Source organism: Ursus arctos, unplaced genomic scaffold (assembly GCF_023065955.2).
Source record: "Ursus arctos isolate Adak ecotype North America unplaced genomic scaffold, UrsArc2.0 scaffold_1, whole genome shotgun sequence".
NCBI classification, from domain to species: domain Eukaryota; kingdom Metazoa; phylum Chordata; class Mammalia; order Carnivora; family Ursidae; genus Ursus; species Ursus arctos.
The window spans coordinates 36,755,178-36,780,399 of record NW_026622763.1 but is presented as its reverse complement, the minus strand read 5'-3'; the positions used below and the strand labels follow the sequence as shown (position 1 = coordinate 36,780,399).

The 25,222-nt window shown below is 35.5% G+C and overlaps 1 protein-coding gene across 4 annotated transcripts in view; it reads right to left on the bottom strand.

Moving 5' to 3' along the window:
* The window catches only part of KCNJ3 (potassium inwardly rectifying channel subfamily J member 3), a 148,839-nt gene that overhangs the window by 58,138 nt on the left and 65,479 nt on the right, over positions 1-25,222 (bottom strand). Inside the window, exon 3 of one of the 4 annotated variants that reach the window (XM_057317837.1) lies at positions 24,204-24,981. The exons of the other annotated variants lie outside the window; for them this stretch is intronic. Coding sequence (XP_057173820.1) covers positions 24,968-24,981 — 14 coding nt within the window. The 3' untranslated portion in view covers positions 24,204-24,967. Of the gene's footprint in view, positions 1-24,203; positions 24,982-25,222 lie in introns of those variants that run through there. 4 annotated transcript variants of the gene reach the window in all.

Sequence of the window (25,222 nt, the reverse complement as noted above, 5' to 3'; positions counted from 1 at the left end):
CACTCTCTGCAAGACCCATAAAAGCACAAGTGGACCACAGTGGGCTGTCTTGCAACAGATCTGAAAAATATTTCATATGTACCCAAAGCTGGGGAGTCCTGCGCTCCTAACCAGAAACATAAAAGCAGTTAAAAACAAACCATCCACTTCTACTTCTGCTTTGCCCTCTGAAGAAGGTGTATAAGGACAGGGCTTTTATCTGCTTTTCAGACCAATGTCAGCTCAGAACATAACACAGACCTTGGCCCCTAATAGGGGTTTAACATGTTTTTCTTGAATGAATAAATGAATTCTGCTTGCCAGTGTACTTGTCCCATTCTATTAGACACCCTGCTGATTGACCACTTGCATCTGCTGTATTTGCTGCTTAGACGGCTATCCTTTGCAGTGAAAAAAAACAAAAAACAAAAAAAAAGGCAGCTTATTCCTGTAAACTAACACTAAAGGCTTTCTAGTCTCTGTTCCCAGACCCTTGCTCTAACTCTCCTGCCCTTTATCTACCCTGGAGCTTTTATATCACTAACCTGGCTTTGCTCTCCACAGTGGTGCATCCTTACCTCCTACTCTCCTGGTTCTGACACCCATCCATACTGCCGACAAGGGCAGACTGTCTGGTCAAAATCTAGTTTCAAAACCGGACTTAGTCATCCACTCGCTGCAGGAGCTATGTCATGCTCTGCAGTCTCTCTTGGAATCAAATTCTTCAAAATGATAATAATAATAGAATCCACTTCATGAGAACCAAATGAGGTAAAGCATGTGTAACCAGTTTGCAGAGTAGGCTGGACTCAGAAGGATTCAACAAAGAATAAAACACATTGTTTTTTAACATTATAGGCTTCTAAAATTCACTTTGGAGCACCATTTCTTCTCTTCCCTGGACAAAATTTGGGGCATATCCTTGAGATTTTTAACGACTTGCAAAAATCAATTAACAAACAGATCTTATACTATGTATTTTAAGCTACTAACATTTTTATCTTAACCAGTTAAAACCAACATACTACCCTAGCCCAGGCATAACCAACAAATTCCAAAGGCCAACAGTGGGGAAAAGACTTGTGGGTTGCTTTTTTCATTTGTTTGTTTTTCAGTATGCTTCTCCTTTAAGTCCCAACTCCTTGTCTGAGCCGCTACCTCTAAACATCTTCTGGCTCTCCCTCTCCAGATAGTAGGAGAACAGGAGAAAGGTGAGGATAAAATCAAAGTCTTATTTAACTAAGGCTGTTGACATCCAAATACTAGTAATCTCTATGGGGATACGTTTCTGAGTCATTCAAAGACCTCCATCTCTTCTCACTGGGTCCTCCCACTACCCACTCCTCAGTAGAAGGAGCAAAACCCTTTGGCCAGATTCCTCAGGACTCACACTCAACTCCTGCTATATATTCCATTAGCTTCTTTCAGGTAGAATCACCTCAGCCATTGGAGGTGCACGGATTTGAAAACATATGCCTTCCCATTGAGAACTCATCCAAAAAAAAAAAACTCCCAAGATCTTACTCATCAACAGAAAGGAAACACTCTTACATCTTACAATAATCTTTATACACCTGCTTGATTTCTTTGAGGGGGAGGAGCAACTCTCTTCAAAGCTCTTCAACCTCACAACAAAACTGCAGTGAGAAATGAAAGACAAGCAAAATAGTTAAACATTAATGTATCTACCATCATACTCACTAGTCATTCATTTGGGAAGCCTCAGAGTAATTTGAGAGCGTCAGATTCAGGACAAGTATGTAAGAGGAGTAATGAAAGCAAGTGCAGGAGATAATTGAAGTTCATGCAACAATATAATTAGGGAATCATCAAAAGTGTCAGAAGAGGGTTGAAGTTATGTTTGGTGTCTGCTGCTCTATTTCCCTGGCAATTTGGTTGTCAGAGTAAGACTGACTAAAGTTAAGGTTTGTTCTATACATAACTGTCTTGCCTGTAATGGCAAAACACATATTCTAGGATTTCTTTGTAGTTCTATTACTTTGAACAACTTGGTCAACATGTCTTAAAAGTCGTGCTATTTTTGGGGGGCGCCTGAGTGGCTCAGTCGTTAAGCGTCTGTCTTCGGCTCAGGGCGTGATCCCGGCGTTCTGGGATCTAGTCCCACATCGGGCTCCTCTGCTAGGAGCCTGCTTCTTCCTCTCCCACTCCCCCTGCTTGTGTTCCCTCTCTCGCTGGCTGTCTCTCTCTGTCAAATTAATAAATAAAATCTTAAAAAAAAAAGTCGTGCTATTTTTGGACTTCTGTTAAAACAGCATCTGTTATCTATCTGTCCTGAAAGGGAGCAAAGGTCATGCCCCCCAAATGAGAGTAGTATTTATGATACATAGCAGATCAGTTGCATTCCCCTTTTCCTACATATAATAAAACAGCTGCTTGTTATCAAACATACTTGATGGAACCTGGTTTCTATGAATTCTCAAACATTATAAAGTATTAATAATATTCTTATTACAAAACCCTGATCACATTAGTGTTCATTTTATATTCCTTTATTTTGCTCCAAATGCTCTCTGTTACAAATCTCTATTCTCTTCCTCACAACTTCTTTAAACTTTCTTCTCCCATCTACCTATTTATCTTCAAATATCCAAAACCTTTCTTATTTGGGCACTTTAGCATCAATGTTACACATTTTCCCATAGAATGTGAACAAAGATTTTAGATTCTAGATAATAATCTAAAACACCTGGGTGAAAATGCACATCTATAGAGTTGAGGACAGAGGATAAAGGAAATTAATTTCTCTATATATGTTTTGTGGCTCTCTCTTTATCTTGCCAGGAAGAGTTTATGCCAAGTAAACTAATAATGTCTAACATTTGAATGGTGCTTTGTATATTCTAAGGCACTTTTGACTGTATCATCTCAGTAATCAGTGGACATCAACACTATTCTGTGAAGTATATTAGAAGCATAACATGTAGAGTTAGTATTTTCCAAAGAAAATAACCCTGGTTTCTGAGTTCCCTTAGCCCTGCTAGTTCCTAATAAAGCCTCCCATAAAGAAAACTCACACAATACAGATTCCTTGGTGTTTTCTTCTCATAAAAGCTCCTTGATACTCAAAAAAAAAAAAAAAAAAAAAAAAGTAAATTCAAAGAGATAGTGGGTTTAATTTCCCCCGGGAGCACTGTTTTCATTTAAGCCTAGCCTGATTACTATGAGGCCCTAGATACATAACTTCTAGGATTGTTGGTTAGAAGGAAGTCTAATACTCAAAGATCCTTGTGCTTTTTCTTATTGCAATATTATACAGCTAAGAAAAATGTCAGCCACCAAATCCCTGAGTCTTCAACAAATTAAGGATTATGGAATTAATATAACACAGGATAACCAATAATAGTAAAAGTTAACATTCATATCAAAAAGTTACTGACCACCTGGTAAAGGTTTCTCAAACCCTAAAACTTAACTTCAGAGTGAAAATCACAAGTTAAGTCTGAATCAAGAGCAGATTACATAGGTTTGTTCAGAATTCTCAAATCCACACCAAGACAAATTTAGGGTAACTTCTTTTTTTTTTTTTTCTCTCCAGTACATCCTTATTTTTCGTGCAGCATGTTACCTCGTTTCTTGAAAATCAGCTGTCAAAAATCTATGACTAGTAGTTCTCATCCTTGAGTTGAAAAACATTTCAAACTCAAACAGCGATATTTCTTCATTCATCTTAAAAACTATAGCAATATTGATTGCAGGAAACATAATGTATTTGAAATCAAGATTTTAAAAATAGGAAGAACGGATGACTATGCATGTCTACAATAAGTATTACTAGCTATTTTAAATTTTTCCATCAACATTTATTTAAAAGACTAGTTTTGCTAGCAGACAAGCAGCTGTGGGTATCAAAGGAATAGAGAAAATGACAAAACATCCACTTGGGCACAAGAAAACTCTATCCAGGAAATGTGCTTCTTCTGCAAATTGAGAAAAGACTGTTGTATAGCAGTACAGCACCTGAACTCAAATTTAAGAATACCAGCAACCTGGGGCACCTGGGTGGCTCAGTCGTTAAGCGTCTGCCTTTGGCTCAGGGCGTGATCCCGGCGTTATGGGATCCAGCCCCACATCAGGCTCCTCCACTGGGAGTCTGCTTCTTCCTCTCCCACTCCCCCTGCTTGTGTTCCCTCTCTCACTGGCTGTCTCTGTCAAATAAATAAATAAAATCTTAAAAAAAAAAAAAAAAAAAGAATACCAGCAACTTATGTTATACACCATGACCACATGCTCAGTTCATAAGCTGACATTTAAGTAGCCCCTTACTATCAAAAAGCAGTGGTATAGAATTATTTGAAATAATATTCACTATTTTCTTTATTACATCTCAATAGTTCTATTTTGCCAGATGCACATGTTGGATAAACTATATTTATGTAGATGACATTTACCTTATAATACAGTAAAGACAATAGCTACATGATATGTGTTTCTTCTTACTCTCTCAGATTGACCTCCTTTACTGTATCTTAAATATTGGTCATCTTCAAGGCTTTGTCCAAGCGCCTCTCATCTAGCTTTTCATGCATTTTGTAGCAATATTAGCCACTCCGTTTCTTAAATTTCCAGACTGTGGAAATGGGTGTGGATGAATGTCTAGGTATCTTCCTGAACACTCTTCCCTGCACTCAAGGAGTTTCCGGCCCATTAACACAAGTGTATGTTGGATTATCTTACAAAGAAGGGTAAGATTATTGTCAAAAAGTATTGAATCTCATTTAGTTGGAAAGCACCAGAGAATGATAGCTAGAATACTTGCAATGATTAGCAAAGAATGGACAACTTTTCAAAAGGCCGAGATGAAAGATGTTGTGTTCTACTTAGAGGGAAAATCATAGGAGAAAAAAATCACGCATGTAGAAGGACACAGGGTAGGTTTAAGGAACCTGAGAAGCACAGGTTGAATAGTGGGTATGGTACCCCACACTATCTACATCTAAATCCACCCAGATGTGACTTTTCCATCTATTTACTGCTGCTCGTTATGAGAATTGGACTGGGGAAGTTTGAGAAAGCAGGAAGAATAACAGGGGGTAAATAAACAACTCTGAAATGCTTGGAGCAATCACATTCCTATGTGGCTCCTGGTTCACTAGGGCTGAGAGGCCCCCAGTGGTTGCTGTGGTGGGAGGGAGGCAGAAAAGGAGGGAAGAGCCCACAGGGTTGACTCAATCACTGGGGCAGAGTAGCTCCATAAAGATATGTTGAAATTCTATTGAAGTTCTTATTCAAAAAGAGGGTGAAAGGGCAAAAAAGAATAAAAAAAAACTTAAAATCAATTTCTTAGAAAGAACACTAGGAGAAAGAGCCATTGGCACATGAAGGAATGAAAGATCAATGAGAGGAAGACAAGGTCATGTCAGAAATACCTAATGTTATGGAAACACAAGGAAAATGAAATGGAACCTTAATTCCAAAACAGAATAAAAAACATTGGTTTTTTTTTTCATTTTCCAATTATAGAAAGAAATCTTTTTCTTTTTAAAGATTTTACTTATTTATTTATTTATTTGACAGAGAGAGAGAGAGAGCACAAGCAGGAGGAGCGGTAGGCAGAAGGAGAAGCAGGCTCCCCAGTGAGCAGGGAACCTGATGCGGGGCTCAACCCTGGGATAATGTCCTGAGCTGGAAGAAGGCAGATGCTTAACTGACTGAGCCACCCAGATGCCCCTAAAAAGAAATCTTTTTTCATCTCAATATACTTTTTAGCTTTTTTTCAACTGGCACACATTCTTTCTAGTGGCAAAAATAAAACAAAACAAAAAAACACTTATTAGGAGATTCCAACTAAAAAAGCCAACCAATACCATTCATTAACAGCAGGTCCCCACTTGATAACTCAAGATTCCTCTAAATTGTATAGTAAACTACATTTGAAAACAACAAAATAATATTCTCTCGTGTATATTTGCAAACATAACTGTTAAATCTTCTGATTCCCCTCTAACATGGACATTACCCTCTGATATACTCTGGTTATTTCATTCTGGGTGTGCTCTTCAATTACAAACAATAAAATTCATAATTCAGTTTTTGGAAAATGCTGTATTAAACAAAGGAGTATATACACTGTTTTTTTTTTTTTCAGTTGACTAAAATGAAATTATTTTTAATGATGGTACCTTCATTACAGCAATCTTGATGTTATCAGAAAATATTTTGATTTATTTTCTTTTGGCCAGAATAAAGTAATAAATAATAACTAAGTCTCGTGTATGTATGTGTATGAATATATATTTTTCTTTATTTATTATTTATATTAAGATTCCTCTCTTTCTTTCTCCATATACATGTATATATGTATAGACATACACATCTCAATGGTACAAAATACAGTAGCATCAAGTACTAAGAAACAATTTGACTGCAAGTAACCTGGGGATGACATTTCTTTCCTCATGCAAACTATGTCCAATAACCAATTGTTAATTATACAGCTGTGGTCAATAACGCCAGTGATCTTGAAAAACATTTCTAAGGTCCAATTTCTAATGCCCAGAAATTAGTGAAATATCTATAAATTTGAGTAATTTTTTTTCAGGAAATGCTTGGTCTTCAATGTCCGCTATGTTCTCAGGGGTCTATGGAGGGAAATTTTTATAACTTTCTCCCTTTGGTTCTCAAAGTGACGGTATAAAAATTTCATCAGAAATTAATTGGACACTGAAGGGAACACTGAATTTTCTAACTGGTGATTATTTCAGTTGTAAGTATATGGAGTCAAAAGTCCATTTCAAAAGTTTCTATCAGATTTGAAACACTTTAAAATAGCTTTGGTCTGATTATAGTATAATCAATCCATTTCCTTAGGAGATTACCTTCATATCACAACAGGCAATCCTGAAAGAAACATACTCATCAATTTCAAGTTTGAGGCATTAAAAAGAGATGATGACATTTCACAGTTTTTCCAGACATTTAGTCACTGGTCTTCAATTCCTTTGCTCCAAATATAATTGTTAAGGGCTAAACTGTGTTCTCCCGTAACTGTTACGTTGAAGCCCTATGTCCCACTACCTTAGGATGTGACTGTCTATGGATATGGGGACTCTAAATAAGTAAGTTAAAATGAGGCAAGTAGGGTGGGCCCTCATCCGATCTGACTGATGTTTTTATGTGAAGAGGGAATGTGAACACACAGAGAGACACTAGAGACGAGCCTAGACCAGGGAAATCCTTTGTGAGGACACAGTGAGAAAGCAGCTATCTGCAAGCCAAAGAGACAGACCTCAGAATAAACTAAACACACCGATACCTTGATCTTGGAGTTCTAGTCTCCAAAACTGCTAGAAAATTTTTAAAAATAATTTCCTGTTGCTTAAGCTACCCAGTTTGTGTTATCTTGTTATGGTAGTCCTAGCAAACCAATAAATGATTTTACCACGCATCATCATCATTCACATGAAAGAAAATTGCACATTTTCTTTAGTCATCATAAGTTCTCTATGAAAGAAAGGTTGACAGCTGCAACATTTGGAGTAATATTTCACCTACATAATGTTGCCCTGCCTTACCTACTATTTAGCGTATTTAGATCACAGTCCAGTAAAGCTCTCCTCCTCCTCTTCTTCTTCCTCCTTCTCACTATCACCACCATCACCCCAACAACACCAATGTCTAACTAAAATGTTGTAGGAACTATTCTAAATTCTTTATATATGAAAACATTTAATTCTCACAATTCTGCAATTACTGTATTCATTTTATCAGCTGGGAAACAGACACAGAAAGGTAGGTAAGTTGGCCAAAGACACAGAGATGGGATAGAAATCCAAGCAACCCAACCACAGATCGTTCCTTAACCATGACTTTATAGGGTTTAAAAACACCTCGCTGCCATTTAGAAAGTGAAACTGTCTTCCATTTTGGCTCAATTACTGTCCTTGGATAACCTGAATCTTTATTTCAAAAGTCTTGTCTACTTTTTACCCAAAGATTTTTCTCTTTTATGTAATGCCAATAGCTTTTTGGCTGAGAAAGATAAGTAAGCTAAAGCTAAATTTTGTTCAGTTTAGAAATGGTCATAAATAATATTTCTGTGATATGGGATAACTTTTAAGTATTAAACATTGTTTGAACATCCTTGGTAAATCTACCAATTGGAAAACCAAATTTACCCTTGCCACAATTATTGATATATCATTAAAGCACTACCTTAAAATATAGATCAGGTATATTATAAACCTCAAATTTTATCTCCCAACAGGAAAAAAATTTTAAATTAGATTTTTCCTTAAAGCTTATTAAATGAAAAGAGTAGCAAACTCTTCCATCATTCACTTATAAATCAATGTTAAATTTCATTGTGATATGTGTTTGAGAAATTGTTTTCTGCCATCTAATCCAATCAAATAGGAGTAATCCAAATACATTCTAAGGTTGCAGCACACATAGAATTTCAAGTGTTCATTTAAAAAAAGATAGAGTAATGGAAACAGTTATCATTGAGTTTCTTGTATGGAAAAGAAGCACTGTCTCCTATAGCTCAGAAATGTAGAGTAAAGGTTACCCGAGCTGAAATCTGACTCTACCACTTTGTAGCAGTGAGATCTTGGGCAAGTTCTTCAGCCTTTTGCCACCTCAGTCTTCTCTTCTGTGTGTATAATCATAATGCATACCTCAGAGTTTTTATGAGGATTTAAACTGTTAACATTTATAAGTCATTTAAACTATAATTTGGCCATAGTATCTTCTACATATGTTTTTTAAAGACATGGAAATATTATACTTTTGTAGTTAACCCAAGATGTTAGTGGTGGCAAAACACATGTTGTAAGGAACCATTTCCTTAGTAGGTGTGAGAAACCACATCACATCCCTGAAGTTTCCTTGTTTCTGTATCATTACAAGAGAAATAAGAAATCCAACAAACAAGGACTAGACCTGTGAACATTACTAAAACTCATATAAAACAATCTGAATCATGAAAAATGCACTTCAAATCCAAGCTACTTTTTGTTGCTCCAATGTTGCCACTGGATGTTTCTTCACCAAAAACATACTAAAAGTACTCTTTCATGATTTAAATGAGAAGCTCTTCAGTCAAAGGAAATACGAAATTTTGTCTTAAGTAATGTAACTTTAACCCTTATTCTCCTTTTGTGTCTTTACAAACCCTGAGCAACGGAGAAAGTAAACAAAATAAGGATAGAATTCTCTGTGCTTTGATCTGAGTAAAACACTACAAAGAAAGTGTATCTCTCATCCAGATCTTTTCACTAAGGCTGACTGCAAGAAAATGCTTTATTAATTCCCATGCATGGCACCAGACAGGCAGCTGGGCACATACTTTTACTAGTGGATATTTTATCATGTCAGTCTGCCTCCATTTTCTGATCTATAAATCGTACACTGGGGGTGAAAGTGTATGTGTGTGTGTGTGTGTGTGTGTGTATGCACGCACTTTGTAGAAAATGAGTATATGTGTGTATGATGTATGCATGTTTTATAATAGTTCAAAACATGTGCTTCACTCATTTTTCATCACATGTAAAGTAAATAATTATCATTAAGATTTATTTAGCACCAACTATGAGCTAGTCACTTTTCTGAATACCTTCATTATATTAACTTACTTAATCGTTTCGACATGCAAATGAGATACGCAATATTGCTGTCCCCATTCTACACAGAAGGAGGGGAGCTTGCCCAGAATCATGTGGTGGGCATGCAGGGAAACACACGTAACCATGTATGCTGATTCTGCAGTTCTTCTCAAGCACTCCCAGGGCTTCACTACCTCATCAAATAACGCTTCCGAATAACCACGATACGCATAAGCAAAATGCAGCCCCAACAACCACTAATGAAACAATACTTCAATTTCACTGACAGGCCAAATAATTACAAGAAGAGCTGAAAATGCACCAAGAATTATGTACCTACTTCAGAACATTTCTCAGCCCTCAAAGCCACTGAACATTCTGTTCAGCAGGACATACCAGTTCACCATCCAACAGTTCGCCTAACGCAACTCAACATTGAACCAAAGCAACTGAATTCATTAAGGGTTTACTGAGCTCTTCTAAGTTGAATGTAGGCATAGTGAGAGAAATAAAAAGTCACAGATGTACCTAACATTTACATCAATAATCTCTCTATGAATTAGATATAGTGATAGTCTAAATTATCAAACAGTTCAGGCAAGTAAGAATTAACCAAATATTGATTTTTTTCCCTTTAAGATCTATTTTTATCTTACTATGTCATCAGTAGCCAAGAAGCAAGCCAATTAGAAGCTAAGATCTTGCATGCTATTCAATTCTACTATCATTTCAGTCATTAAAATGCACAATACTTAAGAACAAATTTCTAAACAGACCCTCGTGGCTAATTTTTGCATCTGTACTTTTGTTTCATTGGGCGCTGCTTCTTTTTTCCTTTTTAGACTGTTTTTTCTACTAGCAAAAGACTAAAATTCAAAGCTAAAACTTCTTTGGAAAGGTTACATATGATGTTTTAGTACCAATGTATTATTACCTGTCATCTTAATGTAAATAACTGAACACGGGATGATAGGAAAAAAATTAGTCTTAAGGCTCAACTGTGTTCCAGGGGTGAGCTAATTTCTTAGCGCTACTTTAACAAATTATCACAAATTTAGTGTTTCAAACAAATTTATTATCTCACAGTTCTGTAAATCAGAAATCTGAAATGGGTCTCTCTGGGCTATAATCAGTATCTTGGCCGGCTGCAGTCCCTACCAGACCCTCTAGGGCAGGCTGCATGTCCTTGCTTTTTCCTCTTCTAATCACTACCTTAATTACTTGGTTCATGGCCCAATTCCATCTTCAAAGCCAGCAATGGCCAGTTGAGTCTCTCTCACATCTCATCACTCTGACACTGATTCTTCCACTTTTCTTTCCCTTCCACATTTAAGAACCTCTGTGGTCACACTGGGCCCACCGAGATAATTCAGGATACTCTCCCTAATTTAAAGTCAGCTCATTAAGAACATTATCTCATCCACCACTTTAATTCCCCTTTGCCCTGTGGTATAACACAATCAGAGGTTCTGGGGGTCATATGTGAACATCTTTTGGGGGACCATACTCTGACCGCTGCAAGAGGCCATTCTTTCTTTGATATTTAGACATCATTCCTATCAATCTTTCTTTCAACGCAAGAGGAAAGACCGAGAGATCATTTCTAAATTGACGTGTGTCATATACTTGTATGACATATTCATAATATGTAACATATGTATAAAACAAGGACATCATACCCATAAACTTCCTGAGAGAAGTTCCTCTTTGTCATTTAGCTCAAATACTTCTTCATAAGTGAATTCTTCCCTGGCCTTTCCAAAGTAGGATATTTCCTCCTCTGCATTCCCTTAAATAAAATGATACATTTACTACTCTACTAGTGAGTTTATCAGATTACTCTTGAATATATATTCTCACATCTCTTTCTCGCTTTCTCTCTCTCTCTCTCTCTCTCTCACACACACACACACACACACACACACCCTCCTCTCCTTTCTCTATTCTACTCTCTCTTTTCTCTTCCTCTGTGCCTGGGATTTGATCTGTTTGAGAGCAAAGGCATACAGTTGCCATTTTTCAATCTGTCCAACATGTAACAAGCTTATTGGCGGCACTTAAATATTTGTGAAATACAAGTTATTGTTTTATTATTATATCATATAGTAGTATATAATGTTATATATGTATATTGTGTATAATTATTATCATATTGCTATTACTAGTATTTAGTTACCCTGGCATAAGAAAACTAACTTTTCCTTACAGGACACTAGTGCTGAGGCATATTTTGAAACCCACAGAAAATAAAATTCCAATTCTTCATCATAATACTAACTAGAAGAACACACACAAAGAGTCAAACTCTTTGGGAGTCTGACTCTGGGAGCTAATTTGGGAGATTTCCTAACCAGTGCATTATTCAACTCTCACACTAAGAACTGGCCTGATAAGTCACCAAGTATTTAAGCCCATTCGGTTGGTAGTGGGAGCTCCCATGCTAGAGAAACAAGTATCTTCAACAACTTTAGGTTTCTAGGCATTATCCAGTGTGCGCTCTACTTATCAATTACTTTGCACAAGATCTACAGACACCAGCTCCAGGATAGAGATAAGTAACTTCAAACTCACATACTTAGTTAAACTTCTCAAATCATTCTGCATACAATCAATCTCCAAATTATACAATGTGATGAATGGTCAACATACTGTAGTTTCCTCTGCACCACAAAAAAGTAGAATAAACCACTAATAAATTAGTAATAATAAATTAGTAATAAGTTTTCTTTCATTTTTGAAGAGATAATGCTATGTTTTATTTGATGTCTACTACATTCCTATGGAATTTAATTCCATAGGAACATTAATCTTTATGGCAGCTTAATGAGAGGCACACTAGTATCCCTACTTCATAGGAAGAAACTAAAGTTTAGGGTGTTACACCAGCCCCTTGTTGCAAAGGTCACAAAGCTTTAGCCTCCTCCAATGACTAAGCACATGCACTTAAACTGTAAGCTTTTCTACATCCCATGAATCTGAACAAATTAAGTGATAAACCTCTCTATGACATCAGAAAAGGAAGAGAAGGGAGAATATACCCAATCTCAACTATATAGTCAGATTATTGCTCTCCAAAAGAAGCCTATGCTTACATACTATGATGATTAAATAAACCAATAATAACAATCAAATAAAACGATCTCAGTTCCTAAAGCTATTAGATCATTTACATGTTTACATACTCAACTATCTTAAGGGAAAGCTAGCCATACCTAACTCTATAATAAATCCCACTGTAGGCTAAAAGTTTGAAAAAAGATTAACATTTTAAATGGTAAAAAACAACACTCTCTGAGCGGCACTGCAGAAAACAGTTCCTATTCTAGAGATTTCAATCTACCAGATTAACACAGTAATCTATATTACTATTCAATATAGTAATCTTGGTAACAGCATACTAACCAGAAGCTGTGATTGATCATTAACTCTGTTTTAAATTTTTTTAAATAAATTATTTCTTTATATTAATCTTTTGAAATTTACTTTTTTAAAAAATACAAGTTCTCTCAGTGAAAATACAAAATAAGCCTTTCGTTGTAAAAATTTTTAAGAAGTCTTTAGTGTTTAAGTAATCACATTGTGTAAACATAAAGGTTCTTCAAAAAAAAATCAAAAGATAACACAACTTTACAGGTATCATGCCTAGTGTCTTTCCTTTATGATTTCTGTTTTTTCCTCTTTGTGAAGAGTAAGTAAGAAAGAATAAGTCAATGAACACACTAGGGAATATCCACTACATGGCATGCAGAGTTTGTAGATGAAGTGGTTCATTGACTTTATTTTTGGCTCTTTGCCATTAAAGCTACACCATTAAAGCTCCATACTCATGTTGATGTTTTATTTCCTACTGGTACCATAAAGCCAGTCACTTTTATCCCTTCAGTTTTCTTTTGTCAACTTAGTCTATAAATTAAATTGGTTCAATTGACTCAGAGTAGCTGAAGTTGAAAAAATCAGCAGGTTTATACAAAAAATCTTTCTTAAGCCTTTGAAAAAAGCATCACCAAAGAGCGTACTTCAAAAGAAAAATAAAAGCAAAAATACTCCCAAAGTCACATATATTTTAAGAGAATATGCCAAACAGTGAGGTGCAGAAGAAGGGTGGTTGTTGATTCAACTAATAAAATTACCAGTTTCTGATATGCTAACACTATTCAGACCTATAAAAAGTATCAGTTCACTGGCAGGAAATAGAAGAGGGGGAAAAAGTGAAATTAAAAAAAAATAGAATTTGATAGAAAAGAAGGAAGATAAGTTATGAATTTCATAGGATTGTTGATGCCTGTATAGCCTACACTAGGTCAGACAAAGCCAACCTGACTAAACCAAGAAAGGCATGTGATGTTCACTAACAATGAAAAAAATTAAAAAAAAAAAAAACACCTGCTTAAGTTTGACATACCCACATGCACATACACACCCACTATACACACACCCATATATTAAAAAAAAAAAAAAAAAAAGCCCAGGAATATACAGGAATATCATGTAGTCACAGGGAACTAATAAGGGCTATTAGCAATTCAGTCCACACATTCTCAGTGAAAACAATTTGTAAAGACCCTACTTACACAAAACATTTATATTGATTTTATTGTATGAATAGAAGTTTTCAGCTTGGGTTTACTATTTTGTTCCACCAGACAAATTTAGCTCATGCTTCAACTGCATCTTTCCAATTTGATGACCTGTGTGTGTACATGTTGGGAGCGGGGGTACAGTGGAGAAGGGTAGGGAGAAAGTCAGGTGAGAGATTTCTTGAAAAGACTTCTTTAGAACATTTAGAAACCGAGTGATTGATATGTGTGATGATGCCATTTTAAAAAAGAATACTAGAATATAATTCCACTGTTCTGGTATTTTTTTTTAAATATAAAGGGCTTTTTTTTTTCTATTTATTGCCAAAGGATTGCTAATAAATGTGAAAATACAAGACAAACAATAATAAAATATCAACAATCTTGTGAAACATTGCCAAATGTCTAGTACTGTCATCTTTTTCTTGCATTATCATCATTTAACTATAATAATTTTTTAAACTGATATTATAGACATATATCTTTTCTTTAGTGGAATTAAGATATGGATTCAATGTAATCAAGAAAAAGTTTTTTAAAGTACTTATCTGTCTTTATTGAATCATATTGTACAAATAGGATCATGCCATTGAAAGAATGTTTCCTATATTGGTTATGTGACAATTTCAACAATGGAAATAACCTATTTTACAAAATATGGTTGTTTGAAAATTACCATGAAATGTCTGAAACCTTCAACTTCAAATGCACTAAATTCAATTAAATAGTTCATGAGTTAGTTCATTAATATGTATATCAATATATTATGTGTACTGTAGGGGCCAAGTTAGGCCACTCCCATATGTGCCACTTTGGCATGCACTTTATGCTGAGCTGAAAACAACCAAGGCCCAGAAGCCCTAGGAAGAAACTCTTGATACTGTTCCCTTCCCCACAACTGCCCAAAAGAATTTAAATAGAGAACCTGCTTCAGGAAGAGAGCTATCAACACAGATAACTACATTATAATATGAACTAGGTCTGATAGACAGGGAGGAACCTCCCAAGGCCTGTTTAATCAAAGTCCTCTTTGTGTTCCCTTGTTTCCATATGAACCAAAAAACATTTGTTCACCAAACATTTACTCTTTTTCACCTCCCTATGAATTGTAGTCATTCCCTATGAAGTCCCAGACCACTACCCCTCTTCTCCTCAGTTTAGGATGACATGTATACCTCATTTTGCTTGACTGTCTTTGGAATCTCACATCTGTGTGGATTTTCCATACCTACGGAATAAAATTTGATTTTCTTCTGTTAATTCCTCATGTCAATTTGATTCTTAATTCAGCTAGAAGAATCTTGAAGGGTAGAGAAAATATTTCCTCCCCCCAGTACCTATAGGTCTTTATCATGACCAATCATGAAGCACTGCTTTTGTTACGCTCCTTCCCCATTTATTCTCCAAACTTTCAGGAAGATGGGGAAGGTGAGAAAGGGAACCATGAGAGTGAAAGAGCAGAGCACCAAGTATCCCTTGTCCTGAATTCCTTTTTAAAATGTTCATGGCTTGACAAATAAAGATGCTACTATGGACACAAAATAAAATAAGAAAAAAGCAAGCTCAGTATTTTGAAAGGAATTTTTGTTTGCCTCATAGACAAATTGGGTTTATCTAAACTTGGGTTTCTTCCTCCTTCCTGGTACTTCTTTTATCTCCCAAGTTTGCCCTAGCATAGGTCTTGCTTTTTTAATATTCACTGAAATTACTTATGCCCAAGTCATTTAGCTGTTTTGTTCTATAAAATCACAAAAGGACAGGCAGGTGTCCTTTGCTATCTGAAACTAGAGAATTCTTATGAAACCTTTCGTAAGCCAAAATGGTGTAAAGCAAAGAAGCAATTATCATTAATTTATACTGAAAAAATTTGAGCATTCTCAGACCTCAAAAATAAACTCTCTTGGGCTTTTCTCATACCTTACAACACATCTTGCTAATGATGCACAAAGTAAATTGAGATTAAAAAAAAAAAAAAACAGATGGTCACATATACACTTCAAAACTATGGTGGCTTGATGCTCAGATGTTGAGTGTAGTTCCTGTGGAAGGAGCTGGGTGGCGCCATTATTCCTGCTCCAGGTGAGTGCTGCCTCTGTAAAGTCTTGCTGCAAACTATGCTTAGCATTTTGTTTTTCATTGTTTTTGCTTTTTGCCTTTTTTAGTAAAAGAGAGAATCTTCTTTGGATTTCAGTTAGTGAAAACAGGTACTAATGTAGGTTTTTCATAGAAGTGAAGTGGTATAAAGTGAACTTTTGGAAAGCAAACTTTGGAAAAGCAGTATGCTGTATATTGAATTCCCTTGATTCTAAAATGAATATTGTTACATAATGACTTTTGTAAAAATGTGTTGTAAATTCAATAATATATTTAATTAAATAGTATTATTTGATTGTTTTTGACGTTGACTTATCTCAGAAAATGTGCTGTAAACTCAATTTTTTATATTTTGCAGTCTGTGATATTTAGAAAAGGGGAAAACAAAACAAATTTTATATTAGGGAAACAATCTACATAGAATAAGACAGATACCCAAATTCTGTGAAGCAAACAGCACTGTATTACAGAAATAGAATACCAAAAAACAGAGATGAGTGGTCTAGCAAAAACTGTTCTACAAAATGCTGGTTCCTGAATAGCAAAAATAAATTGTTCAAGTTTCTGCATGATTTTTTAAAATTTTACCCAACTAGAAAGATAAACAATTTTCTGTGGTATTCCATAAATACTATGAAGAAGGCCACTCTTCTATCTTGAAAAAAAATAAAAGCAAAAATAAAATTAAATGGAAGAGGTTAAAAAAATAGAGGAATGTGGTTATTTATCTGAATTTAATAAATAAAAAAGTCCAATTATTATATTGTCATTATGAAAGCTAAAATAAGTGACATCTAAAAAGTTAATCATGGTTTTAAAAAAACTGTCTTTTTCCCTTTTTCTAACAAGTTCATAATTGTCCATGAATACAGAATTGCTTTCACACATTACTTACAAAACTGGTCATTTTAAGAGCAGTGCTTGGTTTCCATCAACTGCTCATTATAGTTTTAACCATTTTATCAAAATATGTGTCCCTTTATTACTACAGTTAATCTCTAAACCAATGAAAACACATTATTGCTCTAAAAAAATAAGTATTTTCACTATAATGATGAATTATTAATTAATTTTTAATTTATGTCTTTACACAAAGAGAGAGAGCACAAGCCGGCAGAGCAGCAGGCAGAGGGAGAAGCAGGCTCCCCGCTGAGCAGAGAGCCCTATGAGGGGGCTCGATCCCGGAACTCGGGATCATGACCTGAAATGAAGGCAGCCGCTTAACCCACTGAGCCACCCAGGTGCCCCCATAATAATAAATTTAAATAATTAAATCCTAAAATAAGTTAAAGATGTTGCAAGAAATTGTAACATTGGTCAGTTCTGAATATAAAACACTAAGCCTATCTAACTATCTGGGGTAGGATAAATACTGTTATGTGTAAAAATATCTGATGTAAAATATTACATTGACTCACCTGACCACAAATCACTACATTAAATTGAAACACTGAAGCAACGCAAGTAACCAAGAGGTAGTGGAGGAATGAAGCCTTCTTTTATCTGAGTGTTGTTAAACCATTCTTGGAGATGAAATGAGGCAGTTTATAGGCATGGAAATTAGATTCTATTTGAGGGAACTAGTTCTACTTTCCTTTAAAGCATTTGTCCTGGACCAGTGAGGATTTTTTTGTTTTTGTTTTTGTTTTTTGTTTTTTTTTCCATTGGGAAGATATGTGTTGTTTCAAACCTTATTTGCCGGAAGCAAATTATGATTGGCAAATGAGAGTTGGTCTACTTGGAGGTAATTAAAATCTTCAAGCATGACTATTTTTTTTAATTTAATAAAACAGGAGACCAACATCCATCCTTGGTCAACTTAATTTGTCAAAACTACATCTGATGACCTTTTCTGCAGCTCACTGGGATGCCATAAATAGAAATATGAACTCATAAGAAAGGACAGAATTAAAGAAAAACATTCTAGCAATCATGCATTGGTGGTATTAATAGTTGCATAGTAAGTTTAAAAATAGCTGAAGACTAATGAATTTGTATCTAAAAACTCATTCTCTGACAAAGTATTAAGAAATAATGTTATATCATAATGATTACACAAATGTTTTAATTTGCATATTAAGACATGCTTTTAAGTATGAATATGAGATATTCAATCACTTTAATAACTCTTTAAAACTTCTAAAAGTACATAAAGGAAAAATGTGCAACCAAAAAAGGGACAGTTCTGAATTATTAAAATAACAGTAAAACACAGAATACTAGTGCTATCCAAGTCAGAATAAAAAGGCATTAACTGAAACACAATTTCACATGACTGTAGCTCAACTATTCTGGACATGTGGGAGAAAAAATCAATTTGGCAGCACCATGGATCTGCTCAAAACTGAAAAATATTGCAAAGGCAAAAATCATCTCTAGATCATAAAATCTGTCCCCACATTCTAGGTACCTCATATCCTAAGGCTGTCCTCAAACTACCCTCAAATTCCTGTTTTCAGAATCACACTTAAGCCAACCACTTAGTAAAACAGCCATGGTCCAAAGATATCCCAGATTTAACACCACCCTTCACACACACAGTCTTAAAAATCATACTTTGGTGCTAATCTCAGCAGCTATGAAGAAGAAAGCAATCCCATGGTGTCATGCTTGGAGGAAATACAGTAAGCCACTCAAGGAGGTGTTTACAGATTAAAAACAAAGACTAAATGTATTAAAATTAAAACAATTAATGTAAATTAAAAGTTAATTTCAATAGTTAAAATATGCCATTTCCCTCATATTAACTGTGATAATTTTTAATCCAGGGTCTCTTCTAAGGTCCCATGCTGAATACATTTAACTGCCCTGTCCTAATCTGTTTGCTGGAATTTGCCACCCACTTCCTAAGGACTGATGCACTGTATATCACAAAGCATTAAAGGTCCCAATGATCGAAGCCTGGGTGGCTCAGTCAATTAAGCGTCTGCCTTCGGTTCAGGTCATGATCCCAGGGTCCTGGGATTGAGTCCCCCACCAGGCTCTTTACTCAGCAGGGAGCCTGCTTCTCCCTCAGGCTTCTGCTCTCCCTGCTCTTGCGCGCCCGATCTCTCTCTCTCTCTGACAAATAAATAAATAAAATCCTTAAAAAAGGAAAAAAACAAACTCTCCATGATTTTCACAGAATAATAATAAGGTGAATTTAAATTTGCAACTATTATTGTAGTGCAATACTGGATTAGTAAAAATACTTCTGTGAACAAGGGTTCATCATACTTGGTTAGCTGCACAGCTTGAATGATTAAAACTTTCTGAGCTTTTTATTTTTTATTTTTATATTAAATGCCAATTAATCAACATACAGTGTAATATTAGTTTCACATGTATAGTTTAGGGACTCAACACTTCCTTCCTTACATCACCCACTGCTCATTAGGACAAATTCAGTCCTTAATCCCCATCACCTAGTTAACCCATCCCCCGGCCCACCTCCCCTATGGTGAACATAATTTTGTTCCCTCTAGTTAAGAGTCTGTTTCTTGGTTTGCCTCTCTCTTTCTCTCTCCCCCCCCCCACTGCTCATTTGTTTTGTTTCTTAAATTCCACATATGAGTGAACTCATATGGTATTTATCTTTCTCTGACTGACTTATTTCGCTTAGCATTATACCTTCTAGTCCATCCAAGTCACACTGACATTGGTGAAGGCAGCAAGGCTTGAAAAGTTTACCACTGTCATTTCTGATCCAGCTTATTAGAAATGACCCCTAAAAGCGGAAGTTTAAGGATAGTAATTCAGAATGAACCCCAGATTTCAAATTGCTCTGATTTTCTGAGTAAAAGTTTAAGTTCAATCAAATATTTTAGATCGAGGTGACCACACAATATCATACTGTCAAAAATCACACTTGGAGAACAAAACCAGCTGTTAATGTAGATGTTATAGTACTTGTGTTATAACCATTCCAAACTCTATGATGCATTTTTAATACCCATGAATTGCACATTAGAATTTTCTTTATTCCAGGGGCGCCTGGGTGGCACAGCAGTTAAGCGTCTGCCTTCGGACTCAGGGCATGATCCCGGCTTTATGGGATCGAGCCCCACATCAGACTCCTCTGCTATGAGCCTGCTTCTTCCTCTCCCACTCCCCCTGCTTGTGTTCCCTCTCTCGCTGGCTGTCTCTATCTCTGTCAAATAAATAAAATCTTTAAAAAAAAAAAAAGAATTTTCTTTATTCCAGCAGTTGGTAACAAATTTAAAAAATGAACTGAGATAAGAAACTCTTATCCATAGTCATTCTCATCTTTTATCTCTTGCTCTCTCTCAATCCCATTGAGAAAATAAATGTAAGGCAATGAAGATGGGAGGATGAGACTGATCCCCTATTATATAAAATACAAAAATATCCTGCATCTCTGCAAACAATCAGAAAAACATTTATCACTGTTAAGATTTCTCCCTAAATTCAAACCTTAATTACAGATGATCTGTTGTCAGTGTTGGCTTAAGGCCTCATTCAGAACCAGTCACCTTTCCCAGGATTGATTTGTGTGTTTTTAGCGGCCTGACACCAGATCTTCTTTCATTTCCTTCTCTAAATCTGTTCCAGCACACGAGGGGCTAAACTCCAAAACACCAAGTGGTTTCTCTGATTAATCCCAAGCATAAGCAAGAGGAATTCAAGCTACTATATTATTCAGATACTTAGTAACAAGCCACCCTTTGTGTGAGACTAACACTAATAGTGGGCTCCAAATTCCTGATCTAGTAACCTGCATAGCTCACCTCACTAATATCAATTCCTCCTCTAAGGATTTGGAGTCCAACCCCTGACCTCAACCTAACTAAGGCTATGGTCCTGCCACCTATTCACAACATTGTCTGGTACCTAGAATCTACTTCCCTCTTGACCAGTGTCCATTCCTTTTCCACTAGACTCGTAGAGCCTTCTAATGATGCGGGAAATAGCTGATATCACCTGTAACCGAGCTCAACTTCTTGATGGCTGGCCCAAGGTATAATGGGTTCACCCTTTAAAAATACAGAATCAATCAACCATGTGGTTGAGTTTGTCCTATTTTGCCCTTTCACCCTTATCTTTTCAGCTATCCCAGCCCAATAGTTTCAAACTTTCCTGTAGATTCCTTCTCACTACCACCAAATTAATTTTTCATGGTACCATTCCATATTTATGAAACAATTCCCCCAATGTTTTTATCTAGTACTTTAATGTTTCAATGTTTATATTTGAATATTTGATATCTTTGCAATTTATCTCAAGTACGTGAGGTATGGATCCAAATTTATTTTCCTTTCCACATGACTGCTTACTTGTCTCAACATCATTTATCAAAAAGTCTTGGGTTTTTTTTGGGGGGGATAGAATCACTAATGTTTTTTCCTTATTTTCATCTTCCGAACAAATTATTTTTAACAAATAACTAATAAAAATCATCTTTCTGAAATTTACTGTTTATGAAAGGAAATTTAATATTTTAACAACCATCCCAAACATATCACATAAATCAAATTCTGTTAGCACTTTCAAAATGATGGTCTCAGTATTTTGCTCAAAGAGACCAGAGTAAGGAATAACAAAACTGCTTCTGATAAACTAGTTAATGAAAATTATAGGATCTTTATTGATTCTTATGATTCCTAACCTACCTACCTCCAATTCACTACTTCTCCAGTACTCCAAAAAAATAACCAAAAAAATACTTTAAAAATAACCAGCAATGGAATGACTGAAATAGACAGAAGACAACTCCCTTACATCAGAAAATCATCCCATTAGCAATGGCATGAAATGATCAAGATACTACACAATAATACATTTTCAAAACACTGCAGGCAAGAAAGAAAGAGAAAAAGAAAAAAAAATGAGGCAAAAAATCCTATTTCTCAGTTTCTTCAACCTGCCAAATACGCTGCATCCCGCTTCCAAGGGCTGTAGTGGACCAGAATTTAGGACTAGGGCAACTTCTACCCACATGACTTCTAGTCATCTTTCCAAGAAGTTTCGGTATACAGATTCCTACCTAGCTAGTTTGGTGCACAATATCTGGAATTTCAAATAGAATTGCTAAGGAGAGCAGTGCAATGCAAAGATATGAGAGGGCGTGAGAAAGCAAAAGCTCATTATTATATGTATTTTTTGTAAATATGTTTAATACTGAGAATTGCAGATTGCTGAATTTTCTCTAAATGACACAGTAAAGGTGTGGAATTCATTCTGAAATTTAATCTATCATTGTAGTACTTTCCCAGAACTAGCAATAATGCAATCTGAAGATATCATCACCTTACTAAAGAAATCTTTTAAAAGCCTTGAATTTATTACTTAAAATATCCACATTAAAACTATCAATGGAGAAGTGATATCAATAAGCAAAATTTATTAATAGTTTCAAGGTTTGTAAAGCTTCCCTTTCACTCATCTCTGCAGTAATTCATATCACCACAGAATGTTGGGATTGGTCTACGGAGTCCATTATAAATGTAAAGAATGTCCCGGCATTAAGTAAGAGTTGGATTTTCAGCTAATAAGTTTGATTTAATTATAATGTAATTATAATTATTCCATCTATGGCACAATCTAGTGAAAGTTATTGAAAAAGTAAAAGCAAGGAGAGTTGGAGTTTAATGAAAAGTGATAGCTAAGGCCTATTCCAAATAAATTCTTCCGGGAGCCTTATCTAGTACAACCAAGTTATTAATAACTTATGAGTATCTCAGGAACCCTCTGGTAGATACAGTGCTAAGGTCTAACTAAAGACAATAACTTAGCTTCAGTCTTAACAAACAGACAAACACTGCGAAAATGAAAATATAAATAACAGTAGTTTTTTAACTAAAATTTCTTCTTGTTTCGAGTAACCCAAAAATCCTCTAAAATCAATCCTATTTTCTTTGAGGATTGAGCTTCAACATAATGGCAGAAGAAAACCTGCAGCCCACATCCATTTTAAGTTTCTTATCATATTTTCTTTTCCAAATCATCATGATGCATCACATCATAAATACATTACAGTCAGACTGCTTAAAATATGTTACTGCTTATATAAGGAACTAGAAACTACTGTCTATAAAAAGAAAGCATTGCGAATGGAAATGGTTAAACTGGGTAATGCTGAGATTTCCAAACTGCCTCTCCTTGTCACTTCCTGATTGCCTTGGCCATTTTCTTCTTTAGTCCTCTGTCCAAAAGAAATATCGAATTGTCTATTTATTAGATAGTTAGTTCAAACAATTTACTAATTATTTATGTACTTAACAACTTGGTAGTCATTTTAAAAACTAGTAACAGAAATCAAAAGAGAAATGATATTTTATTCCATTTTCAAATAACCACAGTTACTTGTTAATGGCATGTGTGCACCTGTTTGTCACCAAACTATTTCTCAAATCCTAGAATCGGTTTGAACATCATGACCCTCAAAATCTGTTCCATATTGATTTTTCTTATGGTAGTTGCTTTGTATCACAGCAACCGTCAAAATCTAGCTTTGCAAAGTTATGACATCATCAATAGCAATGTAATACAACCTAATGTTGAAACTGAACTAACTTGAGCTAGTAGTCTGCAAGGTGTATTGCAAATGTTACTTTATTCTTCTTGAAAAAAAAATTAAAATATTCCCCAGCTCCTGTGAGTTCCCTGGGCCACCTTAGCACATGGTCTGGGAACCACAGGGCTAAAGATTATTACAGTGACCATAACAAAACTCAATGTTGAGACCCTAATGATTGCAAAGGATAACTAATTTCAAAAAATTTTAATGTTATTTAGTAGGAAACAAAGAGAACCCAAATCAAAGTTCATTAAGTTTACAAATGCATAATGAGTGCCAGATTTATGCAAGGCGGTATGCTAGGCACTAGGAACACAGGGCAGAATGAGGCAGCAAAAGTTACTTTCTCTCTGGAATTTACATTATAGCCATTATAACAATTAATGCAAAATATGCAAATAAGTATTCATTCCATATTTTATTTGTGTAAGTTTTACAAAGAAAACCAAGAGACAAATAGGATAGGCTGATTTTAGAATAACGGGTGGAAGGAACCAAGTTATTTTATGACGTAATCTTCCCTCGATAAGGAAATAATATTTGCAATAAACTCTAAAGTAGTCGTTCTCAACTGAGGGTGAGTTTGCCCCTCATGAGACAGCTGGCAGAGTTTGGAGACATTTTGGTTGTCATGAATGGGAAGTACGCTATAATCGCTCTAGTAGATAGAGGCCAAGGATGCTGCAAACATCCTAGAATGCATAGGACAGTCCCCATGCACTTCCACCCCCAACAAAGAATTTCTGACCCAAAATATTAATAATACTGAGAAGGATTTAAATAGGCAAAGGTATATATGTGGGCATACATTTGTAGGTAGGGGGCGTCAGTGGGCATTCCAAGAAAAGAAACCACACACACGCAAACACTCTCAAATGGTAAGAATATAGTACATCTAATGAACCAACAGAAAGCTACTGTAGATGGAGGCTAGTGTAGACAATTGCAGTAATTCTCAAAAGTAACTCAAAGAAGTTAGAAGGAAATGTAATCAAAAAGGAGATTTTACCTAAGTGATCCTTTGGGTAGAAAGACAAAGAGTAGTGGCTGTTATTTTAATTATTTAAGCAAATGCCTATATACAGTATTCAACTTTTCCTTCTGCTGTAAATTGTGGCACCGCATGCAAAGGAAGTGATCTACACAAAGGCCTACATAGTCATTAAATGGCTGCATCATGGCTTGTGTTGGCCACTGGACAGCTGTGCGATTCTGCAGGTTGATCAAGAATAACTTAATCAAGCCAAAAAACCTGAAGGGGAAAAGAGAGGGCATTTTATAATCAGAGAGGTTTTCACTCCTTAGCTTGCATTATAAATGACTTTTGACATTGACATTTCTTTTAGCCCACCATATAATTGAGATAGTTACAGCATTTTTAATAGTTAAACAAGTCAGTAATGTAGTAAGCTGACAACAAAGACTGATACCACAACTGAGGACATGGAGAGTAGCTCATTATGTGAATGATAACTTTGGGTAACTCAGAGGCA